General features: G+C 42.6%; 1 protein-coding gene across 9 annotated transcripts in view; it reads right to left on the bottom strand.

The window, feature by feature from the left end:
• Positions 1-4,882: 4,882 nt before the first annotated feature.
• The window catches only part of TIAM1 (TIAM Rac1 associated GEF 1), a 291,994-nt gene continuing 283,363 nt past the window's right edge, over positions 4,883-13,513 (bottom strand). For all 9 annotated transcript variants that reach the window (XM_075854541.1, XM_075854544.1, XM_075854548.1 and 6 more), the window contains 6 exons: positions 12,033-12,141; positions 11,061-11,119; positions 10,502-10,604; positions 9,038-9,125; positions 8,711-8,883; positions 4,883-7,047 (listed from right to left, as the gene is read on the bottom strand). In XM_075854541.1, coding sequence (XP_075710656.1) covers positions 6,554-7,047; positions 8,711-8,883; positions 9,038-9,125; positions 10,502-10,604; positions 11,061-11,119; positions 12,033-12,141 — 1,026 coding nt within the window. In that variant the 3' untranslated portion in view covers positions 4,883-6,553. The remainder of the gene's footprint in view (positions 7,048-8,710; positions 8,884-9,037; positions 9,126-10,501; positions 10,605-11,060; positions 11,120-12,032; positions 12,142-13,513) is intronic.

The raw sequence follows: 13,513 nt of genomic DNA, 5'->3' as shown, positions 1-13,513 counted from the left end.
ACCCCCATTATGCTGTGCATATGTCCTAATAGGACATGGGTTGGGTTGGCATGACATGACAACTCCTTTACGTTTTACGCGATTTGTGATATTTCTGACTGGCTTTCGTGCATTTTTGTGATAACCACTAGACTAATTTCCCGAAGACAATAACAAATGTCTTCTTTTCATAAAACCTGAATCAATTATATAAGCCGAGAACAAAAGTTCACATTTTTCCTTACAAGGTTACTTCTCCCACCTGATGGCATATCACGATTGCACCTGTGTGTGTTTAATACGTCTTTGGGTGTGCATCACTGACAGTATATATTGTGCCGGGTAGGGGGATGGGGATCCATGTAAATCATTCCGTTTGTAGCGGTATAATAAAAGATTTCCATAGCAACTCAATTCTCCTAATTTTCGTTAGGAAACATTTCGTTATCAACATTTTATTGGTTGATGTGGGTCACAATAGATTTTCATGTAACATTCCCACTGTGGCCTACCCCAGGATGCAAACCATTCAAACTATAGGTTGGGGAATCCCATCCCATATAGGACAGGTGTAGGGACACGTAGGTCTACTTGAAGCGCTGTATGGTACCATTTTTTATTTTTTTAAATGGATCATGGCAGATCATATTTATTTCCAGGAGACCCAAACCTATTTTTTCTGGAAACATTTTCCGGATTTTACACCTGATCCCGTTCTTTGCACTGAAGTTACAGCTCTGACCCGCATTATGGTCACGTGCGGGATCCTAAAGCGATATTTGTGTCCACCCCTAACGCTACATCTATAAACGTGGATTGTACACAGGTTTATATACTTTTTAGGTGGAAATGCTTTTTTATGACATAATGCAGCCCAATCCGTTCTAGTACTGAGAGCAGAGAGAGAAAACCATCACTATATTAAACTCCACAGACAAATCCATCACCTGATCGCACATGCCACGCTCTCAAACCGTATCACCGACACGAACTACGTGACACGCAGGATAAACACATCACAGAGTGACAGTGATAAGTGCTGAAAGCTTCATATAATCTATAAGACTTGTGTGACCGGGGTTATGTATCCTGCAGGTAATGTCCTATAATGTATGCAGCGTCAATGTGAAATTATATATCACCATAGAAACAAGGGGGGAGATTTACAAAGCAATTCTTGTTCAAATTGCACAAAAAATGGCATACGTCCTGTGCGGCAAATATATTATGTTTTATACAATTTTTACACCTTACTGGACAATTTTGTCTGGAGGGGGTGGCTAAGAGGAGTCAAAACATGCAAAACATTATTAATGGCGTGCGCCATTCTTTGGTGGTAGATATTGGAGAAAAGAACGCCAGCTATGAGGTGGTGTCTGGTTAAGTTTTATTATAACTTGTTATAACAATAATCATACAATAATTTATCATAACTAATGTAAGTATTTATAGATCTATCCCAATATGTCTGGTGAAGGTAAAGTCCAGAAAAAAAATATTTTTAAAAAGTGGACAAAATGCTTTAAACTGGAGGTAACTATTAAGGGGTTTACTCACCATTTGACAGTTTACGTATAGGTATGGACTATATTAAAAGTTGTCACTTTATAAATACATTGCATTACTTCTTTTATACCGATGCTTACAGCTTGTAATTTACTCCAGAGCTGTATTTAGAATTCTGCTGGCTGCTATTAGCAACGGTCAACAAGCTTGTTGACAGACACACCCCTAACAGTTTAGCGGAGTTCCTATAATGCAGTGGGTCAGTCAGTATTTACTACATCAGATTACTGTACCGTACCCACCACTGTTGCAAATTTTGCATTGGGGAGGCCCAGGAGCTTCAAGGTAAGCATCTGCTGCCAACGATTTGAATATGACAGGGACTGGGGGTGCAGTAAAAAGGGGACCATTTAATGTAAAGTGCTATATTGGCACCACATAAACAGATAAATTAAAATATCAGAACATACAACCAGTAATTCATGCTTCCAAACTGGTCCAATGGCTGGTTGCCCAACTCGAATAACATTCTAGACAATGACTTCTTCCATGTGGTGCCCAGTGCTACTCAAGACTTATTTTCCTTCTTTACATTAGTTGGAAAGTTGGGCATCTGATACTATATGGTTGATCATGGTATGACGTGCCGCATCAAGCAAAAGGTGAAGTCAACAGCGACATATGAGGACAGCTGCTTAGTGGTCACCTTGGGTCATAATGCATTGGACTAACTTGTTTGACTGGAACGGTCCCCCCTTCCTACAATGCCCTATTGCTGGGACTAAAACATTGATGTCCTATAGTACAGGCCATCAATGTTTGATCGGTGGGGATGTACAGATGAGCCATTGTGTCTGGTTAAAGGGGCCTTCATTCTGAGGATTGGTCGGACCCCCCTCCAGTCAAACAGGTCTATCCTAAGGATCCTAGGCCATCAATGTCCCCAGACTACTGTTCAGAGTTTCCTACAGAGTAGAGAAGTGGTTAACTGAACTGCCTCTTGTTTACATTGGAAGGAGGGGTATATTTGAACACATTTCTGCCGCATCAGAATAAGAACTTGAGTATATGTGTGAGACTGCCAATTCCCGCTAAGAGGAGGAGAGGCGGCCAGCATCTGCCTGTCAGAGATGTGCAAATAGACTTCACAGAGCACCGGGAGTCCTCGCTTATCTGACAAGCAGAAGATGTTTTTGCAGGAGCTTTCTTACAGGGAAACTTGGAAAAGCTCGATGTAATTAAACACCAGCATGATCCACACACCCCCCCCTCCCCCCCCCCGCATACTACAGCGGGAATCCAGAGCGTGTCAGATCAGCTTAGAAATGGAAGACGCAGCATGTATAGTCTTCTAAATCCATGAGATATTATTAGATCAATGTGGAATTTACATGTGTTTGTTTTTTCACTCTTATTACATGTGTATTATCAAGATCACTTTAAAAGGGAATCGGTCATTAGATTTTTTTACCATCAAACTGATGGTATGGCCTAGTGGGACTTTTAAACACTATTCGAACCATGCCAGTGTTAAAATAATCAAGTGGCCCTTTTTGCAGAATAATAATATTGGCACTTCCTGTAAGCCAATAGCATACCTGGAGTCATCGGGGCGGTGCAGCAGTCAGGTACGCCTATTCCTCCGTGATTGACATCCCTCTTGTCTGTTGGCGTCAGCACTAGTAGCTCTGAAATCCCGGGCATACATGGGGATAAGGAATGTGAGGCTCCCTCAGTCTTCACTCTATACTAAAATCAGTATTGCAAATGCATATGTGGTCTGCCCCAAGGCTGCTGTTATTTACATGGAAGTGCTATCCTAAGGGGGAAAGTGGCAGCATATGATTTGCCCAACACCGCCAGTCTTCATATAATTCTCATCTTTATTCTTAGCGATATTGTATATTTTAAATGTGTTGTCAAGGTTTAGATAAAAAGTGCATGGGCTATGCCCGGTATTGCAGCTTATGCTAATTGAAGTGAATAGGGCTAAGCTGCAATTCCAGCCATAGTCCATAGACAAGAGTGGCGCTCTCTCTATAGTTAAATAATTTAAAAAATAAAAATACCTTTTTTCTTTACCCAATTTAAAAAAATTATCTGGTTTAGAAAATGTATTCTGAGGGGGAACTCTCATCTATTAGGCAGAGGTCAGAGCAGCTACAAAGTGCATCTGTGGAGGAACCGACCCATCTTTATGTTACACAGCCACATCAATGATGCTCCTGAGAACTGGACAAGAGAAGGTTTCCAATCCCGGAGAGCTCCTAACCTAATCCTTAAAAAAATAAAAAATTCACACATATATGTAGAAGCCATTTATTTAAAAATACATTCATGCCTTGGAGTCGCATGACCAGTTTCAGATGCATCGGTTAGTACAGATAAAAACCTTCTTTCACCTCTGCGTTGGGGCTCCGTTCATGGGTTCCGTTGGACCTTTGTCAGGGAAACCCGTGAACGGAATGCAAACTGAAACAAAACGGAAACCATAGGTTTCTGTTTGCATCACCATTGATGTCAACGGTGACGGGTCTGGTGCAAATGGTTTCCGTTTGTCACTGTTGTTTAAGGGTTCCGTCGCTTTGACGGAACGAATAGCGGTCGACTACAGTATTGATTCCGTCGAAACGATGGAACCCTTAAAAAACTGTGACAAACGGAAGCAATTTGCACCTATGGTTTCCATTTCTTCAGTTTGGATTCCGCTCATGGGTTCCCCTGATGGAAAGGTCCGACGGAACCCATGAACGGAGTCACAACGCGGATGTAAACGAAGCCTAAGATTCTTCTCCAATTATTTTCATTGGGTTCTAACATTGGTTTCTTCGTGCTCTTTACCTTGCTGAAACCGATTATTCACTGTATAGTATTCCTCATACTCGGAAATACACCAGTGTTATCTACATTCATGGGAAGGGAGAGTCCTGCAAAAAGGGGCACCCTCCAAGGACTTGACTATTTTCCTGTTCCTACTCGTTCTGTTGCTCCATCTCTGATTTCCTGTTTTTAAGATTCCTCCTATGATATAGACTCAGGAGGGAGGAGTCTACCGCTTGCAGTAAAGGAGGTGGCAGCTGCTGCATTAAGAGGTCGGGATCATAGTCTATGTGCTGCTGTCCGAGTCCTGGATGTCTGCTGAAAGGTGCTGGGTACTGGTATAGTTTTCTTTTCCAGAGATGTTTTGTCTCTTTCGGTACAGTTCATGAGCACTACTTTTAATTTAAGGGAGTTTGGGGTGTGGCCTATACAGGAAGGGGTGTGGCATCTCTGAAAAGTTGCTGCCGAGCCACCACCACTTTCTCCTGGGAGAAGTTTTGCGAAATTAGGCAAGTATGATAAAAACGTGTGACTTTTATATTACCTATTCCACTGGCTTTCATTGAACCAGGCAGACTGATATTCATTTTTATATTTTTATTGTTTGACAAGCATTTACAACTTTTCATTCATAGACCTAAAAACATAAAAATAGACCTTCTTTCAGCTTATAAAAGAAATATATAAGAACATCTGACATAGACATGTCATGACAGTATGTACATACACTGGTACCTAGTCAAGCACCAGACTTTCCAGTTTTTCACAATTGACCATATTCTGCTTAGTACAGTACACCACAGGACTGTTCACCTCCGAATATTGAATTGGGGGGCGAAAACAAGTGGACTGCAGATGGCATAGAACAATAGATTTACGAAGGAAAGGATCTTTTTTTATATTTTTCTCAAAAGCTTTGCTCATGGATTGCAAAATTCACTGTCACACCAACCAAAAATAAGATGTACTAGGATTGCGAAGCAGCAAAGTTATAGCAAAGTCACGTCCTCACTCGTACACGTCACAATGGAGTCATAGCTAGCGTTTTTACATTGGCCTTAAAATCTTATGGTGCCAGTAAACCATGGATCACGTTATTTTTGACTTTCCGATTTCCTTTGGCACATGTTAAGTAGCTATTTCCACCAAGTAATCACAACATGAAGATGTCAAACTCTGCACAACACAATGGTGTCAAAATCTCTCACAGCAGAGATAGGTTCAATTTTAGTTTTAATAAAATATAGGAGATGCTGGGCCGTCATGTCGTATGGTGGGAAAAAATTTGGTCAAGTGAGAAAAGATTGGAAAGTGGGAACATAACATATGCTAAGTGCAGGAGATGTCCTATTCGAATGGTCCATGAAGTGGTCAGGCTCAAGGAGGTGCATTGCTACTTGGATCCAAGTACGACTTAAAAAATAAGAAAAAATTCAGGATATGTTTGATGTAGATCTATGGATGTCCTTATCGGAGATGTTCTTTATTAAATATATATATGCGTATAAAACTAGTGTGTCCTATTCTCTGTAGGTTTACAATGTAAAATGCCCCCATATCCCTTGGTGTCCCTGAATTTAAAAAAGGTATAAATTAAAAAATAAAAACAAAAAAATAGAGATATATAGAACTTCAAGTTTTGCATCTGTGTCTGTGGGAAGAGTTTGGCATGGTTACAATTTTACTAGTACTTTGCAACATGACTGAAATAACCAGCAAAATAGGGAAAATAAACAGTTTTGCAAAGGAAATTCCAAAACTATTCTTCAAAAACACTTGTTTTGTAAAAAATACAAAGCTACTGAAGCGTAACATTGATCGGGTGAAGGAGGAGAAACACGGCAATATCCGAAACCAGGGAAAGGCGCTGGGGACAAAGGAGTGATCGAGCAGTCACGACACAAATCCCTCTACCAATTTGTGCTCTCTCTTTGTACGCGACTTAAGGGGTCGCCTCTCGTCATCACTGCCATGTTTTGTACATTACCCTTTCTGTCCAACCCTGATTATTTTTAGAATAAATAAAAAGAATAAGAAGCCCAATCTCCTTCCCCAACCCGGAGGAGTGGACATGTGTAACAGGATTTTGCATTTGCTTTATTGTAACCAGTTGTGGCTTGTTGGCCAGGTTTAGCTGCCAATGTTGTGTGTGTGCAAGTGTGCAGTCTAGAGGATCACGAATCCACAGTGCATTGAGGGGTAAACTGTCACCTTTTCGGACCCTTTTATAGCATATAAAGTGACAGCTTCATATTTCTGTGTTTAGTTTCCTGGCAGGCACAAAGTCTTCCCGTTTCACCCATATGACTTCTGTGTTGCTCTCGATGCTGCCATTCATTCCGGAAAACGCGGTCTGCTTCTTCAGCTGAGTCATACGAGAAGCATGAGAGCTCACGGTGTTCTGGACAATGCTATTCAATGGGTTGTTGGATATGGAGGTGGCTTCTACTTGATCGCTTAGATCTTTCTCCATAGAGCCACCTTTGATGGATTCGCAGTACTCATCGTCACTACTGAGGATGTCCGTTTCTTTAACATCTTCTTGCTCCTCATATTGTGCAAGATCAAACTGCTCCTCCACCCAGCGGTCGGTGTCACCGCTGCTGGTTGTCTGCTGCGGAGGTTTAGGTTCAGTCTCTGTTTCTTTGTCGGGGCTTGTGGAGTAGACGGTGTCTGAGTCAATGGTGAATCGATTCCTCACAAGACGCCTCCTTCGAGCAAGAGACCTACTGGGTGCAGAGACTAAAAACAAAAGGAGATATGAAGAGAGAACTGTAAGAAAAACTGTACAATAAAGCAAACCAGACCAAGAATTACCATATTTTGTTATTGAAGTCTTAGGTGGAATAGGACTTCTCTGGTAAACTTGGTAGAAAGGAAATGCCGCTTTTTTTCCCCACGAGCGGCAAAAATCTGCCCGCGAGATAAAACGCCTCTGCCTCCCATTGAAATCAATGGGGGGCACCTTTGGCCACTCTTTGGTGCGGATTCCGACGTGGTTTCCGTTTTAAAAACCACTGTGTTAACAGGGCCTTAAAGTGATTGCATATCCTGACCTCTGGGACCCAACTGATTCAGAGAATGAAGGGGCGGCAGCGCTGCATTCCCTTTTAAGCTTTCTTGGCACAGCGACGTTCCCGACCACCCTGCACAGCGCTACATGAATATTCTGCGGCATCAGTTTCCCATTTAATGACTGAGCGTGTATAACCGCCTCTATTTTTTGATAGAGAACAAAACCCTAAACAGTATTTAGCTCATCAGGCGGTTTCTTGACTCCTCTGATAATGACTTCTAGAATCGTGCCTGTGACCTTTGATGATTCACGAAACAGAGCCGCCGCCAACTTCTCTTATGCAAATAAACAAATTTCCCTGCATTTAACGTTTTCACGTTGATTTTTACATTCAACATTGTGGCGTCACAGAGCCAGCTACATAAAGTAAAACAAAATCCCACAAGCTACACACATATTTGGCATACTTTAGTGGAGCTGCTCTATCTTTACTATGAAATGTGCGCCAATTAATTTCCCAATAATCCAGGTTTTGGAAAAAAGCCACAGGCGACTAACACGGAAGCACAACCAGCGGTGTGTGACCAAGACCTTAAAGATCTCTGCTTCCCAGGCATTAGGATGGAGGAAATTCACAGGCTATAGAAAGGGTAATAATATAATAACGATTTCCTGCTGTTGCTGTGACCAGGAGCACAATAGTTCCCAGCCGAGAGCGGACCGGTCAGCAAACCCTATAGCAAATGCATAGAATATAGAGAGGACCCCATAGCAAACATCTCAATGGGGCCACACTTTGGAGCTGGTTGACACCACCACATGCAACCTGTATAAAAAAAAACAGAGGACCCAGTGCTGGTTGGCCCCATTTGGTCTGGAAGAAAAAGGCCACACGACCCTCTGATTGCTTGTTCCCCTTTATTTGCTAACATTGCAGTGTCCACAGGAAGCTATAGCATCTGTATGGTCTGTATCTATGGTAGGTAATCCATTATGTATTTACACATGGCAGCAGAAAAGATGGACCTATTCATGAGAACTTACACTAAATGTTTATTTTTATTTTTAGGACTGAGCGACAGGATGAGTCGCAGGTATGGCAACAAAAAAGAAAAAAAAACAATAGTGCCCTTGCACTGGTTGAAAAGCGTCTAACCAGATCGGATCGTAAGACGGTCACTTCTCATTTTTTTTCTTCAGTAGGAAATCATTGCGGTGACGTAGCAGTTGTCCCAGGACTCCGCAAGCAGCCCGGGCTCAAGTAATTGATGTACCATGTTTGTTGTTTTGCTTTCTTATGTTCTACTAATAAGACCGCAATATAATATTTTATATGGGACGGACTCTTTGTGTTGGAGATACGGATATTCATTAAACCATTATAGATACCTGCTCTGTTCATGGCGGGACGGGCACCCTTCAGTGCACACAACCTCTTCCCTCCAAATGGCACATATTGCTGGGAGTTGGGTAAGCTCTCGGTTTTTAGCAGCTGTCTCCTGTGCTTGTCGCGCAGGATGGAGTGTACTGCCCTAAGGAACTCCTTCTTGCCGTCCGGAGAACTGTAGAGACAAATGTGCACGTATATGCATGACAAAGGAAAGCTAAAAGGGTTTTCTGCCCAAAAAATGGGCACCTCTAATGCCCATATAAGCCAGTACCCCACTGTATTACAATCATTATTACTAGAGCTTCTCGGCAGGAAGGTGCACTTACCTGCAACATAAGTGGAACGCTCGTTCCGGTCTTCCCTCAGATTCAGATTTAACATGGACAATTTCACAGACGGAGTTTGTCTCAGCATCTAATAAGAGATTCATATGCATTATTATAACTAAATACATTTTACAGTTTAAACATACACAGAAATGTAGAAAATTTGCAAAACTACTTTGCTTCGTTGATTCGTACTGATTTTGAGCTATTTCATATTGTTTGCTGGTTGCCCTTGGAAACAGACAGCAGCTTACCTCCACACCGTTGTCAGACTTGTAGTAATACAATCTAAACGTCCAAGCAAAGAGAAAGCGAAGCAGCACACAATGTTGGTTTGATGTTGGACAAATAAATCCATTTTTTTTCTGAGTGCTGCTGCGCTTTCTCTTTGCTTGGACGTTTAGTATACAAGGAGAGGTCACTCCTTTATTTTGAAGCTTAGCACCGGACTAGTTAGGCGTTCAATCACAGTGCTGCTCCAATCCTTTGTTTTTAGTAATACAATCTATGGGGTCAATCTGTACCACTGTGTGCCTCATGTCGGAATTTGACAGTAAAAAAATATTTCCAACATTCTTGTAGGGTAGAATCGCCCTGTAACATTCCCTGTGTCTAACAGTACACGCTCATGTTAAAAAGCCAACGGTGAAAAAAAGTCATGAATTGGGATGTAGAAATGTAGCGCAAGTGAAAAAGAGCTGTGACAAAAACAACAAGTAATCAGACGCTTGTCACAAAATATGAGCAGATTCCACTAGAGGAAGCCGGTAAACCTTGTCCAAAAATATGGCTGTGTGAAGGCAAAGGCAAAAAACATTCTGTGTATTGTTTTTTTTCATACTACCTACTAAAGATGGGCAAACGTTTTGGTTATTTTGCATGGTCATCCGGATTCGCCAAACGCTTCGCCGGCCATTGATTTACCATGTTTCAGGTTGGCAAATAGTTTGCTGGTCATAGAATACATTCAGAGAAATAATGAGAGGTTACAGAAATTGGCAAAACGGGTGAAAAATTCACTCCTCTCTCCTACCTAATTTATGCAAAAAGGTAGCAAAAGTTAATTTGGTGGGGGTGCGACCACTGGGACCCACACCGATCGCCAGAAAGGCGAGCCCTTGGGTGGAGTGGCAGCGCATTCTCGACCACTGCTCCAAACTCTTACTTGTTGTGGCCCTGCAGCTGGGGAGGGTTGCGGGATTCCCCGTTCTAGAAATCAGTGAATAAGGGATGTTTTAGGCCAGGAAACCACTTTAACCTATACTTTTACATCATGATTATGTCCAACTGACGCATGGGCATGGCTCGTTACAGTGTATCAGAGCTCTCTCTCTTAACGAGTCCTGCAACTGTGTCAGTTGGATATTACCAAGACATATTTTTACCCTCTGGATATAAAGACATCTGTACTCCGCATTCATGGCTCACACTGTTCAATCATTCTACAGCGGAAAGTTCTGTTACCTGATGAAGTCAGAGCCCGAAGCTGCAGAGCCTCTGTAGGAATCATATGCCTGAAACGAAAGGGGTCCCGGTCCTCAAACATAGATGCACGGTGTGAGCCGCCCTGAAAGACATTTATCCAAATGTTATAGGGGTTGTCAATTCATATGTAAAAAAAACGTACTCATTGTATAATAAAACCTTCTGCAGCTTTGCAATATACTTGGGGGGGGGGGGGGGGGAGGAGTTAACGTTTCTACGTCAGTATCTGGCATCGAAGTGTCACCAACAGCCCAAAAGTCGCAACAATTACTACATTTGGGTTGTTTTCCCCACTCACTTTTATAAAAAAGTGGGTGTAGCTTAGCTTAATTGGTGTCACACCAGTCCACAGGTTGTGTGGGGTATTGCCGATCAGCGCGATTCACTTCAATGGAGCGGAGCTGCAATACCAGACAACTCATGGACAGGTGTGGTGCCGTGTCGGGAAAAAAAACAGCCATGTTAACACTGGACAACCCCTTTAACCACCCTTGTATTTACAGCCTGGAGGCTACACTGCCCGTGAGACAGAACTTACCAGCTTCTTCTTTTGCTTGGAGCTGTCCTTGTATACCAGCACAACGGCAGTCTTAAAAACTGGAAAATAATAGGGGGAGATAAGGATGATTATATCGATAAGCATAGAAATGGTTGTTAAAGGGTTTGTCCCAAAAATGTATTTACGAAATGTCAAAAGCCTGATCAGCCCTGACCATCAACGGAAAGTGGCTGCGCGTGCCTGGTCATTTCCCACTATAGTCACGAAAGCCACTGAGGAAGAGCAGTTTTCTTTCTGGAGGACCAGGCTTCTCCATGCATTACATTGACTTCAATGGGCACCTTGTAATGCTTGATTTCTCCTGTGGTACTGCTGTGTGTGTGACACGTCAGCGCTAGTTTTTCCAGGCGAAAACAGACGATTAGGTCTGTGCGTCCGCAAACGGATCGTTTTCATTTATCTGAATTCCGTGTGTTCTGTTTTTTACTTCCGTATGTCATTAAACGGAAGGAGCACTTATTTTTTACAGCGTCTAAGAGATCATTAAAAAAGGGACGTGCGGTCCTTATTCTTTGCGCCCCCATTGACTTGAATGGGCGAGTCTAGGACGCAAAACGGAAGTAGTTCATGCTGCAATTTTTTTCACACGATCTGTCCGTGTGAAAAAACAAACGTGTAAAATAGTCCCATTAACTATAATAGGAACATGTACTATCCGTGTGCAGTCCGTTTGAAACACATACAGCACACGGACATGAAATACGCTCATCTGAATAAGCCCTTAGTTTGCTTGATCTACATTACAGACAGAGCAACATAAGCCTCCACCTATTTATTCACAACACTTGTTTTATATGCAGCTGGGCGGATGTTGGAAGAAAGAGGGGAGACCTGATATTATGATAAGCCCCCTGCACATGTAGTGGATTTGTTGTAGATTTTTCATGTGGATTTGCAAGCGGAAAAATTCTCCAATAATGTAGTGTAAAAAAAAAAAAAAATCAAGCTTACCAAAAGTTGCCAGTTCAGGGTCCTTTTTCCACTTCCCAAGTGATGTTGGAGGATTGAGCCAGATCACGGTGCTGTGCAGTAATAAATCTCCCATGGACAGATCTGCAACCTGCAACACAGCAACGAGGCCACTGCTAAGCAATTCAATGATCTATGAAGTAGAGGTTCAAGGCTGCGGACACACATTGTGGCGAATCGCACCCCAACCAAAGTGGATTTTTCAGTGGTTTTACCACAAACCGCAGTGCGGCTTCAGGAGCCTGGAAGGATTTATGTTTCTATCCCAAAGATCCTCCTGCAATGATCCCAGTCCTGCTTCTTGTTTTTTAGGTGCCGCAGCGGCCACATGATGTTACCAAGCATCGGGAGGAGACGTAACATCGTGAATGGGACTCCACAGAAAGAAGAAGCAGGATTTGGACAGCGGCAGGCGCCACCTCGGAATAGAAAGACACGAATAAGTGTAGAGCTATTAGCAAGTCAAGCAGAAGCCATTCCTAGAAATGTCAACTATTGCTTGCGGACGCTTCTCATTGTAGTTGCACCTCTCCCCAAAGTAAAGGTTGAAAAAAAAAACTTTTGGCAATAAATTGTCAATGTAATATGACATGGAAGTTATTTTCATTGCAGATTTGCAGTATGGAAATCCATATAGAAAATATCTAACCATTCTTCTTCGTGTGGGCTCAGGCAGCAGTCCGGGTTTACGGGGCTATTGTTAAAAGAGAAACCAAAAATACAACCCCAACCCCAATATAATCTCATAGAAAAAATACCACAGTAGTTTATGAGTCTGCAGTGTCCATGACGAGAGCGCTGCTCTGGCCTTCCTTGCGGTTGAGTAACGGCTGTCGCTGGATACACGCTTAGGTTCTGTTCGCATCTGCATTGAAGGCTCTGTAGCAGATTCCGTCACATTGGACAGAAAAAATAGCTCAGCATGCAGCGCTATTTTTTTTTGCCAAAATTAAGGGCTCCTCTGCGGAATCCCAAAAACCATATTATAGGTCAATCGGCAATGGATTCGTCACAGCTTTAAGTCCCTTTTTCTGCTCCTATATCGGACCAGAAAAACGGAATTCACAACGCAAATGTGAACTCAGCCTTAAACATTGGCAGTCATGAATGAGGGGAGCGGCCAAAGCGCACTGCTCCTTTCATGAATACAGCCGTTCCATTAGCTCCAGTCTGCTGTATTCTTTCTATAGGTTTATGACAAGCGTAACCAAAGCTTTCCCAGAACTTAGAGGGGTTTTCCAGCCGATAAAAATGTTTGGCCTATCTTCAGGATAGGCCATCAATAGCTGATGGGTCGGGGTCCTACTCCCGGGACCCTCGCCGATCAGCTGTTTTGATGGGGCTGCAGCACTCGTACAAGGGCTGCTTCTTTTTAATTTCTTCTTGCTCAGTGTGAACGTTCGATACACATTTAGCGGAGATTCACAGGTATTGCAGCCCTATTCTCCCGTTCACTTCAAAGA

Source organism: Rhinoderma darwinii, chromosome 2, assembly GCF_050947455.1.
Source record: "Rhinoderma darwinii isolate aRhiDar2 chromosome 2, aRhiDar2.hap1, whole genome shotgun sequence".
Taxonomy (NCBI): domain Eukaryota; kingdom Metazoa; phylum Chordata; class Amphibia; order Anura; family Rhinodermatidae; genus Rhinoderma; species Rhinoderma darwinii.
Note: the sequence above shows the minus strand (reverse complement) of the source record. Positions and strands in the feature narration are given on the sequence as shown.